This window comes from Sphaeramia orbicularis, chromosome 18 (assembly GCF_902148855.1).
Source record: "Sphaeramia orbicularis chromosome 18, fSphaOr1.1, whole genome shotgun sequence".
NCBI classification, from domain to species: Eukaryota; Metazoa; Chordata; class Actinopteri; order Kurtiformes; family Apogonidae; genus Sphaeramia; species Sphaeramia orbicularis.
Genome location: NC_043974.1, coordinates 16177190 through 16191453, shown reverse-complemented (window position 1 = coordinate 16191453; position 14264 = coordinate 16177190). Strand labels below are relative to the sequence as shown.

At 34.1% G+C, this 14264-nt stretch overlaps 2 protein-coding genes across 2 annotated transcripts; one reads left to right on the top strand and one right to left on the bottom strand.

Annotated features, from left to right (window-relative positions):
- Positions 1-541: 541 nt before the first annotated feature.
- slx1b (SLX1 homolog B, structure-specific endonuclease subunit) lies at positions 542-6329 on the bottom strand. The gene is made up of 5 exons (XM_030162630.1): positions 5866-6329; positions 4623-4674; positions 3753-4067; positions 3432-3647; positions 542-1939 (listed from the first exon to the last, which is right to left on the bottom strand). The coding sequence occupies exons 1-5, from the start codon at positions 6036-6038 to the stop codon at positions 1910-1912; spliced, it is 786 nt and encodes a 261-aa protein (XP_030018490.1). The 5' UTR covers positions 6039-6329; the 3' UTR covers positions 542-1909.
- Positions 6330-6655: 326 nt separating this feature from the next.
- Positions 6656-9990, top strand: zgc:112271 (bolA-like protein 2). Its single transcript, XM_030161617.1, has 4 exons — positions 6656-6727; positions 6945-7009; positions 9213-9310; positions 9749-9990. Exons 2-4 carry the CDS (start codon positions 6947-6949, stop codon positions 9846-9848), a joined length of 261 nt encoding a protein of 86 aa, XP_030017477.1. The 5' UTR covers positions 6656-6727; positions 6945-6946; the 3' UTR covers positions 9849-9990.
- The last annotated feature ends 4274 nt before the right edge of the window (positions 9991-14264 follow it).

The following is a 14264-nucleotide window of genomic DNA, read 5'->3' as shown; positions in this document are numbered from 1 at the left end:
AGTTGAGTTTGTACATGTTTGGGTTTGTTGTAAGAACTGAACTGATTTGGAGCAAATTGCTTCTTTTGTGGAGGAGAAACTGACGAAGTGGTCAGCTGCAGGGCTATCAGTGGTTCCACCAGAGAACCTTAGGGTTTGTTGTTTCTCAAGAAACTGTGAGGATTCTACTCTGACTTTTTGAGTCCAACAGAATTGAGAGTTGCTGCTTTGCTTGTTGCGTTTGCTGTAAAACCGGAAGTTCTGTCGAATTTTCAAAATATTACAACTTTAATCTCATAAAACTATGACTTTGTTCTTGTTAAATAATGAATTTTTTTAAAGCTATGACTTTATTCTCATTATATAATGACTTTATTCTTGAAATATTACAACTTTATTCTCATAGTGACAAGCTTTTTTTTTTTTCTTATGTAGCCCTAATACGCCGTCATACAAATTGACTAAAACATATTGCAGCTTTAATTTCTGTCTTTTTTTTCCTTTTAGCAAATTTTACTATGGCATTAACACATTCCATGACATTTTTATTTTATTTTTTATAGTTTATATGTTTTTTATGTGTGCTCATTTTATCACCAGTCTAGTTAAAACTATTTTGGCTCGAACACTTTTCATACAATGTGTTTACAGATTTATTTTTCACATGCTATCAGTTTTTAGCATTTACTAAAAGCAAACATTACCATAGAAATTTGAGTCAGTATTTCTAGTCAAAGTAACTTTGAACACATTTCAGGATATTTTTTTAATATATGTATTTGATGTTTTATATGTGTTTATTCATTTTAACCATTTAATCATTTATCAGCTAAAATGCTACTTTTACTAGCATTTAGTAAAATCAGACAGCATATGAAAGTGAGTATTTTAGTCATAGTTACTCTGTCATGAACACATCCCATGATTTACGGTCAATAGCGTTTTTCTTTTTATCACAGCTAAAATGTGACTTTAGTTATCATTTAGTACAAAAAAACAGAGTAAACTTAGCTATCATTTCAGGATTTTAGGAAAAACATACTCTGATATTAACAGATTTCTTTACATTTCTTGTATGTGTGCATATTTAGAACATTTTTCTTTATCACAAGCAGGAAAAAGTTTTATAATTGACCTTTTTAAGTTTTCTGACTGAAATTATCATCGCATCACTATGGTACAGGTGTGTCTATATTATAAAAAATTTACAAATAATGTACATAAATGCTTTTTTAATAAGAACTTTGATTGTTCATGTGAAAATGTTCATCACATAGTAATTCTTTACTTTTTGTCACTGCCACTAACAATCAGAAACAATAAAATACAAGATGGCACCAAGATTCACAATTATTTGTTTTAATTTCTGCATCAAAATGACATAAAAAAAAAACAATGTAAATGAAGCCATAAAGATGACAAGGATGAGCTGTATCTTAGAATGTGCATAAAATTTTGACTTCAGCAGCAATAATTGAATCATGTTAAACACAGTCATTACAGCTGTCTTTACTTGACCACCTGAGATACCGAAAACTGAATGACTTCCTGCTGATACACTCTTGTGGTTTACAGACTAGGCACGGCAACTTTCAGGTGTATTTTGTGTATTGTGCAGGCCGCTGTATTCATTTAATTTATTTTAAATATTTTTTGTTAATTCCGTTTACGCTTAAAAAACATTAAAACATATTTTATTTGCGACAATATATTTTAAAAAGTGGTGAAAGTAGACTGTATACAGAAAATGCATCAATAATTCAGACATTTGGTGCTTAAAATGCATGTAAGTTGTCAAAGTGATACTTCATGATCAGTTTTACAATAATGAAACATAAATGGACATTCAATTACATTTAAAAAAAAAAAAAGCTACATAATGCTTTGCTATGTTTTCTAGTATCACATTTCATGAAGGAGGACAGTTCTGTCATATCTGCAGCTCATCTGCCCAGTGGCTCTGTGGGAGATCAGACAAGACAAAGATTTAGCCGTCTGACATTTACATTTATATATTACAACACTTTGCAGTTAGTCATGTAAACCATAAGCCCCTTTTACACAGCACTTCTGTTATGGGAATATTTCGCCTTTATTCCGGAACGACGTCTGTGTAAATGAAATGGTGGGATCATTTGGTTCCACCTCTGTAACGCCTCTGGAGGTAGTAACAGAGCTGAGATAAAGCTGGAATCATGATTCCAGAACACTACGTAAAGGGAATACCTTTCATTCCGCAACCAAAGTGTGACGTTTTGATGATGTGTATGTGCGCGACCCCCATGCCAGGGGGATTTAAAAATGAGCACAGGCCAAGTACAGTAAACAAACATATCAACAAGACCAGAAAGACGTGGAACTGGGGAGACTCTGAGATCCACCAGCTGCTGTCCCTTCGGGTGGAGGACTCTATCCACGCTAACATTTGTGGAACGCTGAAAGACTCTGGAGAGGTTAGCAACACCTCTATGCTCGGGGTATTTCCGACTCGCAAGTTATACGTCACACTGTACACTGTGCTGCGTCACCACCCCTTTGATTCCGGAACGCAGGTAAAACACTGTGTAAAAGTCCAGCCTGTCTCACCTGTTACTGCTTTGGCTGTGTAAATTGGTCAGTGATGGAAAAAAGGTGGGATCACCATCTCACCTTTTTCCCGGGATCTCTGTAAAAGTGGCTAAAGTCTGATGTACTTCAGTTTCTCTTTCAACATGTCAAGGCAGCATAGCTGTAACAAATTACCTTAATGGCAGGTGTTTCATAAACCAGGTGGTTTAATTAGTCCTTTATTGATGCATTTTGATTACTTTGATTATAACTCTGAAAGTTGACTTTATAATACTGACACATTCAGGTCATTTTCTTTGTATGTTTCATTTAGACCCTTCATACAGCAGAAGAGTTTGGTCTTGATTTGAAAAAAAAAAATTGACGTCTTGTTCTTGTTCAACAAAGAAATGCCACATGTGCAGTGCACGGGGGCCTTTCAGGTCTCATCAGTCCACAGTGACTCACAGCACAGACGCAGAGGAAATACTGGCCCACAAAGAGACAAAGGTCTGTCTACAATTTCTTCTCCACTTGTAACACTTTATTAGCAGTCAGTCTTTTGACTGTATAACACTCGGTCCCAGTAACTCTCATTTTACTTCTGTATTTTGCCTTTTCTCAGACTCAAATTGCTTTTATCTCCCAGGTTTCTTCTTCTGAAAATTGTCTTAGAAATCAGAAACAACATATTTCTATCTTTCATGAGACCCATGTGAAGGGCTTCCAGTTCATTTTATACTTTAATTATCTTTAGTTAATTATCTTTAGTCAAAAATATTTCTGTATACATATTTCAGACAGATTGTTTGACATTATTATCAGTACAGTGTTACTATTAAATACGCTGCCATCTATCTGTCCCCAGTTAATATTTGATTTGATGATACTTCCCCACCCTTTACCTGGGATGTAGATGCTGTGGTCTCTTCCAGATCCCTGAAGCACCCATGTTTATGGCGAATGAGACTCCCCCACAGCACTGACTGATGACAGGCTGGACATTTGCCCTCGACTGGTAAGAGATGGGATGGCTCTGACTTCAGGAAGTGTCTGGCCAGGCAGATGAGGTGACTGGTCATTTTGCAGGATGGGTGGAAACAGCTCAGCTTCTCTGATGCCTGGGGAAAACAGAAAAGTTATTTAGACTTTATGCTCTGCGTTTTCTCTCCTTTTGGTGTTCAATATCTTTCAGTGTGTCATAGCCACTAAATAAAATACTCTACCTTGACTATCCCTCTGCAGAGACAGCACCTCGTCTCCTCCTGCTCCTCTGTAGACACCGCCGGCAGTTTCTTCTTGGCCCTCACACTCCCAAAGGTGATGGGGATGTGCAGAGGAGGCTGCAGACTGGGCTCAAAGTCCATCCTGTATTCCTGTTTGAGCCAACGAGCTGTAAGCGGCAGTCTGTTCCATGGCGCCACCTGCAGCATACTGGATACGACACGCCAATGGAACTGCAGACTTGACTCCTTTCTGGAGCGCCGAGAGACATGGGTCAGCCGCTTGGACGAGTGAGGGTGCTGCCATGCCCACTCAAACTGAGAGAGAAATAACATGACGCTGCTTTTAATTGGTCATAAATACATTCTGTTTTCCTCTCCTGAAACACAATAACTGTATCTGCACAAAAAAGCAAAAAAAAAAAGTCCTCTCCCAGTTCAAGCTTCAGACTAGTTCACCTTAAATAGTATCAGATGACTGTGGAATATGACAAGAAAGAAGCTTCAATTCTGCTTGACAAACTGAAACCTGCACCTTGTCTGCATTTTTGGTCTTAAAGCCAATGAACTATTAAAATCTACCCACCTGAGGATACTGATAAAATCATTAAACAATCAACCCCACATGAAGAACCTACTTCTTTTATGAATATGTCAATATGTTATAAACATTTTTTCCATGTCCTTACCATTAACTGTTTACCGCATTGAAGTATATTGATGCTAATGGTTATTTAACCATTTCTCATAGTATAGTGAAAAAAAGTGTTTCCAATACAAGCAGGATTAAAATGTTCCACCTCTAATATTTAGAGCATTTCCAGCTCTTCAGATATAGCTGTTAGATCATGCACAAAAACCACAAATACTTACCCTGAGTGCAGCAATATCAGATGGAAAGCCATGGATGATGAGGACCATCTCCCTTAACAAACAAGAAAATAATGTTTAGCATTCAGAATTTAGTTAAGTAAAAAAAATTTTTAATACAGCTCTGGAAAAAAATAAGACCACTGCAAAATTATCACTTTCTGATTTTCCCATTTATAGGTATGTGTTTGAGCAAAATGAACATTTTTGTTTTATTCTATAAACTACTGACAATATTTTTCCCAAATTCCAAGTAAAAATATTGTTATTTATGTTCATTATATATTATATATAATAACATAATAACCTATAAATAATGACAACTCCAAATTTTTGTCTTTGTTTTAGTGTAAAAAAAAACAAAACCCAAAAACATTAAAGTATGAAAATACTTACTTTTATAAACTATCAAAAAAAAAAGCAACAAAAAACTGAAATTTAAATTCAAAAACGTAAGAAAATTTAGTGCAGTTTTAAAAATACTATTCCTCAACTTATTATTTCTACATGTGCATTATGGATCAGATCTACAAAGACACTAACCACTGAGGAACAGGCAGAAAAATTGTTAAAATTGTGCTTAATTTTCTTTAGACATTTCAGGTTGTTCATATTTGTTCAGGTTATTCACATTTTATTGTTACAGGATAGTTTGTAAATGTAAATATTTTCATAATTTAATGTCATTTTTTGCACTAAAACAAAGGGGAAAAAATTAGGTTGTTAATTCTAGATTTTTTTTGGCTTAATTCAAGATTTTTTTACTTAATTGAAGAATTTTTTTTTGCTTAATTCAAGATTTTGTTTACTTAATTGAAGATATTTTTTGGCTTAATTCAAGATTTTTTTTTACTTAATTGAAGATTTTTTTTTTTTACTTAATTGAAGATTGTTTTTTTGTTTTTTTTTTGCTTAATTCAAGATTTGGTGCTAAATTTGAGATTTTTTTTTTTTTTTTTTTTGCTTAATTGAAGATTTTTCTTTACTTATTGAAGTTTTTTTTTTTTTTTGCTTAATTCAAGATTTTTTTCCTTAATTCAAGATAATTTTTTTTTTTTTTTTTTTGCTTAATTCAATTCAAGACTGTGGAATTTTTGCACTTTGCAACAACGTCCCAGGGGCCGAACTGGACCCTTTGGCCCCCGGGCCGCATGTTTGACACCCCTGCTTTACACTGTGGTGTTAGTTAATGTACACTAATGCATCACAGGTCATAAGATCATCATATGTTTGTCGTGTCGTGTACCATGGTCCTCTTCCACTCGTCCTCTTCGCTCCCCCTCTGTGTCGGCCGGCGTTGTGCTGTCCGATCCTTCTCTCAGGGTTCACAGTGAAGCCGATGTAGATACGACCTTTGAATTTCGGATTGATGCAGTACAGCATGTAGACACCGAAGAAGCTTTCTACTTCAACTACCATTTTAAACGACGAACACTATTATATACGAAAGAAGATATAATATAAACCTCGTTATGTTGTGACTGCTGTACAAAGACTCCCATATTGTTAGCTAGCCTAAACTTAGCACTGATGCTTATCGTAGTAACGCACTAAACCTTCAATATAAGACATTTAAATGGTATACTGTCATCATCGGGTACCTTTTTAACTATCTTGGGTCACATAAAGACAAGTAATGCGCCTAATTTTCGAAAATTTGACTCCGGTCATCATCCATGGATTGAGCCATGGTTGTCAGTAACATGTAAACAAACCGTGTCTGTTTTAGATGTCCAATAATTTGCCTGACAAAATATTGTTACATAGGAGAACTTATTGTTTTATCTGGGATGAATAAAATTACTTTCTCGAAAGAAACTGTGTAATAATGCTTTAATTTGCTGAACGATTAATTGATTTGTAAATTTATATTAATCTCACTACATATTTCGTTTGTCATTCTGTAAGGACCTCTAATGTTATGATTCGCTGCTTCAAAACTGTAGATCCCGCCCTTTGTGTCTGCTGTCGGATGTGATTGGACGTTGTTATCAATACCGTGTCGTGATTGGACGTTCTTGTTGGGTTTTTCTGTTTGGTCAGTGACATATTTTCACTTTCTTGATCGATATCAGTGATTAAATTGCTGAATACAATCAAAATTTACGGTAATAAAACTTTCCTCTATTAAAACTATTATTAATACGTATTTGTTTATCTATACTGTTGCAGTGTTTAGAATAAGTGAAATTTGAACGTGAACACAAAATATATCACTTCCGGTGTCCTGCTTGTGAACTATACACGTCAATTTTTTTTTTGTAAATTCAGCTCACATCTCATTTTATCATCTGACTAAAAACAGTTATTCTATTGTTCGTAAAGACATGGCTGTAACAGCGGATCATATCCGGAATAAACTCATTAAGGAGCTCGAAGCGGTGCACGTGGTAGGTTTTGGTCTATTATCTGTGTAATTATGCCAAACTACATTTAACATTCCGCCTATTATTAGTGTTAAACTGCACATCAGTAGAAGCTTTGACACTGGAACACAATCATGAGGTTTTATACATTTGACCAGATGTAGCAGTTCTGCAGGTGGCTAACAAATAGAGCTGCCTTTATATTGGTGCATTACACTGCATGGTTCTGTGTTAGCTAGGTTAAAGGAGCAGCTCTGGGAGAAAATGTCACATGTAGTCTCATCATGTGGTGAATGTACAGGGTGTCCCATAAGTCTCCATACATAGGAGACGTAATACATATGGTTCTAACATGTATTTCTTTATATTTCTTCTTTATAGTTCTTCAGCAGTGGAGGACACGCATTGAAATGTGTTCCCAACAAAATGGCAGTTATATAGAGCATATTATATAAATAAAAATGGTTTATGTCAAGAAACGTTTATTTTTCCTATGTATGGAGACTTATGGGACACCCTGTAGTGTTCATGTCCTACGTGTGTCTGTAACTGTGGCTGAAAAACATGCAGTGAATTAGGATAATGCTTGTCCTGTAAGGGGAAAAACAATGATGGGATGGTTATTTGTTCAACTTCCCTTTTTCAGTACACATTTAGTATTTGTTAGTTGTACTTTATCCCTCTACTCTATTACATCAGAAGTACTTACTATTATTTTTACTCCACAGCAGTTGTCTGATACCTTTACTTACTTTTCAGATTACAGTTTAAACTACATATCTTCAAATGTGTTTATATTTTTAATGTTTGTGATAAACTCAAGGATGAAATGTTTCCTCTATGGGTTGAGGTCAAAATCCACCTCCTTCTTAAGCTAAATAAATTTAAAAACCCTCTCGGATTTGCTGGAAAATACAATGTCACAAACTTTAAAACATGCCTTTTCTGAGCTCATGAAACAGACAGGATAGGACAGCAAACCTACATATATATCAGCAAAAATTTGCTTAGAGGTCTTATTTATGTCTTTGTGCATAAGAAATCAATATAAGTGAATCCCCAAAGGAACTTTGTGTTGGTAAATGCAAGTTATGCAAATTTACAGGATTTCAGTTCTGTTGCAACATGTTGATGGTCATATGAACTATGTTTTCAGGTCAAAAATGTCCAATTTCATCACAATTAATGCTATATTTTCATGTCACAAATGGCCAAGTTATATTTGAACTGAATTTACCAGAAAAACAAATATTCTATTCTTTTAGATTCCCCAATTTTTCTAACAAGATTCTATCCTACATATCACGTTTTATTTTTACAGGTTCAATATGGAGTATGGTGCTGATCCATCCTGCATATGTTACGCCAATACATACATTAAGAATGTCACACGTCACTTTTTAAATCAACAGTTTTCTAATGATAAGCATTTTTATAAAGAAATAACAGTTCTATATTGTTATTTACTCTTTAGTATGATGATAAACTATACAATAAATAATTCTGATCCTAGTTTTTGCACAGGGATCATTTGTGGAAACGGTGACATGGCTGCCGAGCATCAGTATGATGGGATCCGTAACAACCATGTCACATCCATCCACTGCCACATTTTGTGTTTTTGTGTCAGCTGTTATTGTTTCAGATCCACAATACTAACATTTATGAATAAGAGGATAATTAGCAATCGTAAGTATATAAGTTTATTAGTAATAAAGTACTGGTACTGACCAGATCATCATGGGTAATGTCACGTCCGTCCACCAGCAAAAGGTTTCACATATACGTGCTATTCAAAATCCAGTATTTCTGAAAATATAGCTTCCACTGTCAAATAATATCAGTAGTCTGTGCACAAATGTATTAGCATTATTTCAACACAGTTCTATGCATTTCTTACAACTTTTTTTTTTTTTTTTGGCAAAAATGGCCACTCATTTGACCCCCTAAGTAAATTTTAGCCAGTATGTTGATCTTGTACAACATGATCTATGGTTCTAGATTAAACTGTTATGCATCAAATGTAATATATGTTCAAGATCAGTTAATCAGAATGTGTAGAGTGATTTTAAGGATGGTAATATAATGGAGGAAGTTTTAGTTTTGCTTTGCTGCTGCAGAATTACTGACAAACCTGACTATATGTGGATAATAAAATGCTGTTTAATTGCAAGTAGCCTACATACATGACTTTGTGCAATAATAGTATAGTCTCCTTCTTCTCCAGGAGGTGGAAGATACATCATCTAACAAATGTTCTACCAGCTTCAAAGCCCTGGTTGTGTCATCCCAGTTTGAGGGTAAACAGCTGTTACAGAGACACAGGTACAGTAAACCTCTGTTTATGGCAGAAAATCACAACTGTACAATATTGAAGTATGGACTGTGTATGTAAGTAACCAAAGATATTAGCATCACTTTATGGGAATTTCTTGTTTAAATGAGATCATAAGAATTATGTTGCAGTGCTATGTGAATTAAGTCAATTAAAAAAGTGTAATTGTGGAAATAATAATAATACTCTACTAATGCTATATGATTACGTACTATTATCTTGAAAATTAATTACTTGTGATTTTGCAAGAAATAATTCTGTTTGCTTAAATGCATGGTGCAGAGCCCTATACACGGTCTTTTTTTCTTATTATAATGTTTCCATTCTATTTCTATTCTATGTCTAGTCATAGTTTTAAATGCTTAGGCCCAGATACCCTGCTGTCATTGTACATGTATGAATCATAGCTGTGCTTTTTGTGTTCACAGGATGGTGAATGCGTGTTTAGCCAAAGAGCTGGAGGTGATTCATGCATTTGAACAGAAGACTCTGACACCAGAGCAGTGGGAGAAACTGAAATCACAATGACACAACATACAAACACCATTAAACACACTTCTGCTGTTAAACACACAATCTCATCAGATCTGTACAAGGCAGATCAAGCTCCCTTTCTTTTCTGTTATTGTAATGGAATATTCTAGTGGTAATAAAACTCATCAATGCTGTGTTTCTTCTTGTCTTGTTTTTTTTTTTTGTTGCACTTTTCTAGTTGTTCATTTCCTGCTGGTGTTGTAGCACGTTTAGCCAAGTAGCTCTGAAGTCCTTTTTCAACTTCTTTTGGGAAATTGTTCAGCTCAATGTCTTTTTTAGTACAGAGTGTATTTTTAAAGGCTGATGTGATTACAATAGTTTGGACTAGGAAAAAGCTGGTAGCTGATTAATAGGGTGGTATCACCCCTGCTTTTTCCTCATAAAATGATAATATTGAAATGTATTCTGCATGTCTGAAGTTAATATATGAGTTAATCTTTTACTGGGAAAAAAAAAAGATACAAGATAAGTTTTGACCTGATAATCTATGTCAAAGTAATAAATACATAAAATAAATCCAAATGGCTTTACAAAGTAATCAATAAATGTGGAACAAATATCAAAATATCTGTATAAAACCTTAATAGGAGAGTTTTTATCCATTTTTAGCTATAATTTTTCCTTTCAGTTCTTTTCAGTTGAAAAGATTAGTCACATTTGGTTGGATTAGTACACCTAATTTAACTTTTATCAATACTCATACTTTAAAACATTCCATCAGTGATGATTGATTAGCCAAAGCCAGTAGTCAGTCTGTCCCGAGTTTAAAAGATATGTTTTTGATCATGTATGTAGAGTAATCTGTTAATATTCATGTTAGAATAACAGTTAAAATGTATTTGAGACATCCTGCTCACTGTTGAAAATGTGTAGTTTCAGTCGTTTGACAGGTATGAGGATGGCATCAAAGTCACAACTGTGCAAAAAAAAAAAAAAAAAACTTTTCCAGAATCCCCTCCTCAAAATACTATATAGATATATTAAATGTTCCTAAAATAAGAAAACAGTCACCCAAATAATTTGCTGGTACGGTTTTTTCTTTTTCTGTACAATATTAAAGGGTATTCCTTAGGTTTCAGTGGAGGTTTAAGTGCTGATGTTGCAGTTAGGGTTGATGTCAAGTGAATAAAAAAGTATAATACAAAATTTTTTCCTCACTGGTGAAACTCAGAGATTAGTAAGAAAAAAAATGCGACAAATAAACACTGATGAGTTAAGGTTAAGGGAAGAAACAAAAAAGTCAGAAAAGGATTGTAGAAAACTATACTTATTTCTTTCCCTTTTCACCTGGATTAGTGGATGATGTGGGAAAACTTGTATTATCCCCAAACTCTATGATTAAGTTCAAAATTAATCTTAATAAATTCAACATTTAAAAGATTTTAAGACCCTGTGTTGTCCAAAAAGACAGACCTACACAATTTCAAGTTGGAATTATGTCAGTTTTCTTTTCTGTCAGTGCTGTGACGTATAAATAAAGCTTCTGAGGGTTTGCAGTTTTTTTTTTTTTTAAATAGTTTTTGGAAACTTAAGTGTTTCTGTGTTTGCTGCTACAGGTTAAAACAGTTTACCTGTTATTATTACAGTCTTTGAACCTTTATCTAGGCTGCAGGCAGATGTATATTACTGTCATAATCAATGTACACATGTACTTTATTCTCTAAAGTGTATCATATTGTACATTATTGCGTGCATATGTGCAACAGACATCTGCATTAATGACTATCAGCAGTGGGCTTCAATCACTGAACCTGCTGTTTAGTGTCCCCTCATGTAGTTTATTTTTCATATTTATGGACCAACAGTTTTACACAAGTATTTATATGTAAGTTTTTTTTTATTTATTTATTTTTTTTCATATAAATTTATGATGTTGTCATATGTTAATCTTCTCGAAAAAAGCATGGTTTTTTTTAAATGAGAATATTTAGCATGACTGTGTATGAGTCAATAATTCGTCTTCATATGCATTTTACAGAGCATTAGGTGTGCAGCTGTGCAGAACCGTGTTCACTGTGTTCACCTGCTGATGTCCACTTGACTGTTTTATTGTGACTAAACCATGAACTGACATGTTTTATCTGAGGTGGACTATAAATGCGCTGATCTCTCCGTGAGATTCTGCTCCATGGACTGATAAAGGACAAGGTAGATGTTTTTCTTTACATCAGCTATTGTCAACAAATTTTAAACTAAACCAACATATGGGCAGTGAACTGTGTTGTTTCTGCTCATTCTTTTTAAGGTCTCACATGTTTATAACACATTGATCAGACAGAATAATGGAATGGAATGGAAATCTGAGGAAATAAAAGAGCAAATATCTACAGTGAATACATTTAAACCTTAATATAGGTGAATAAAAACAGAATAAAACACATTTCTGAGGCTCACTGCTGCACTGAGTGACATGTTTCTTCTTCACAATATAAAATGGTTTTCATAAAATCACATCCATGATTAAAATTCCCAGCTCCACATTTTTCCATCTTTGTAAACCCAGTGAAATGTCCAGCTCACTGTCTATTTTCAGATATGTAGCGGCTGATTGATCAGATTGCAACTTTATTATTGTATAATTGTGATATTTTCTCAAAATATTATGACTTTATTCTAAAAAGAAAAAAAAAAATCAAGAAGTCATACACTAATTATGGTACATAATTGTGTAGTGAGATAAAATCATGAAGTGATGACTTTTGATTTCCAAAAGTTATAATTTTTCAGCCATTATTCAACAGAAATAGTCTCTAGGGACATTTTTCCACTGTTCACATTCACTCTACAGTTATGGACAATTTTTTTTTTTTTTTTTAACATTTCTACATGTATTATATAGACTTCAAGCATTTTTATTCACAAATAAATCAACTTTAATCAAAGAATCAATTGGTGACATTCCCAAAGCTTTTGGCCACGACTGTACTCAACATTTTTGATTTCCTGCAGGAAAGAATGGTTCCTGGTTTTTGGTGTTACCTCAGTAGTCCTGGGTGACATGAAAACACTGCAGACATTTGATCAGTCAAAGGAATTTATCTCTATTATTGTGCCACTGTCATACAACACAGAAATGAACACAGTTTTTACATAACTTACTCTACCCCCTGTTGCATATATTATATTTACTTGTTATACTTTTTATTGTGCTGTGGTATAAAATAAAATAAAACAAAGTCTGATGAGATGATGTTACTGTTATTGAGATAATATGATCTAAGAATCTTTTTCACTCACAACTTACAAAGAAAGACTGTTCTGCATTTTAGAATAAATATGTTTAACCAAACAAATATATACGGTAATCTGAAACTAGTCTAGTGTGTAAATAAGACTCAGTTTTAATGATAAATGGATGAACATAATTTGATTTCATCCATCAATGGACATTTGACAGACGCAGCAGCAACTGTGTGAGGATTATTTCCACCACTTTCCCCTTCGAAGCCACTAATGGAAGAGCCGACTGAAGTGTGTTTGCGTGTTTATTCACCGATCAGAGCAGCACTTCTGGTTTCAGGGTCGAGCATATGATACCAATCCTATCATTTTTAGCACTTTTCCCCTGAGAGCAGTGAGTGACAAAAGAAACCAAAGAAGAAGAAAGAAACCTGATTCATAAACACTAATTATATCCAGGTTTCTGTCCTCTGTTTGGACTTGAAATCTGGAAACTAGACGTGACATTTTTGATTTCATCCCTCATTTGTGTGTTACTAAATATTGCTGTGTGCACAATAACATCTCTGTGCAACTTTTTGGTGTTTTTACGTTGATTTGAACACATTAACCTTAAAGACCCAGTGCTACTTTTGTGTCAGTTCCCAAATGAAATTTTCTCTGTATCTAAACAAAGAGCTTTATCACCATTTATTATAATATTATCCTCTGTATTTTGCATTTTATCAGCATAAATCAGGTATTTTCTTATATTTAATTTACTGATCATGAAGATGTTCATATTAGCTCAGATTAAAGTTGAGGGTTATTATACGGCAAACAGAGAAAACTGAAGAAAAAGGGACTTTTTCAGCAAATCTATCATTAACTGAACATAAATCAAGTGTTTCCATCCACTGTCATTGATCCAACTCCATAGGTTTTACTGGTGAATCAGTGTTGTAGAAGATGATGATGTTTCCATGTTCACTACGGAGCCTCTGAACGTCCAAATGGGTCATATTTGATGCCCATGAAAAGATGACAAACTGTATTTTACACCAATTATTCACATGTATTGATAGGATTATTGGATCAACAGGTATTAAACAGTTTAGATCAGTAGATGGTTTAGGTCGACGGTGGATGTTTGGGTCTTTCTGGGTTAAACGTTAATTGGATTTCTCTCTCCTGTTGGATTAAAATATGAACATCTCTTAATAGTAACTGGAACTGAAAAAAAAAAAAAAA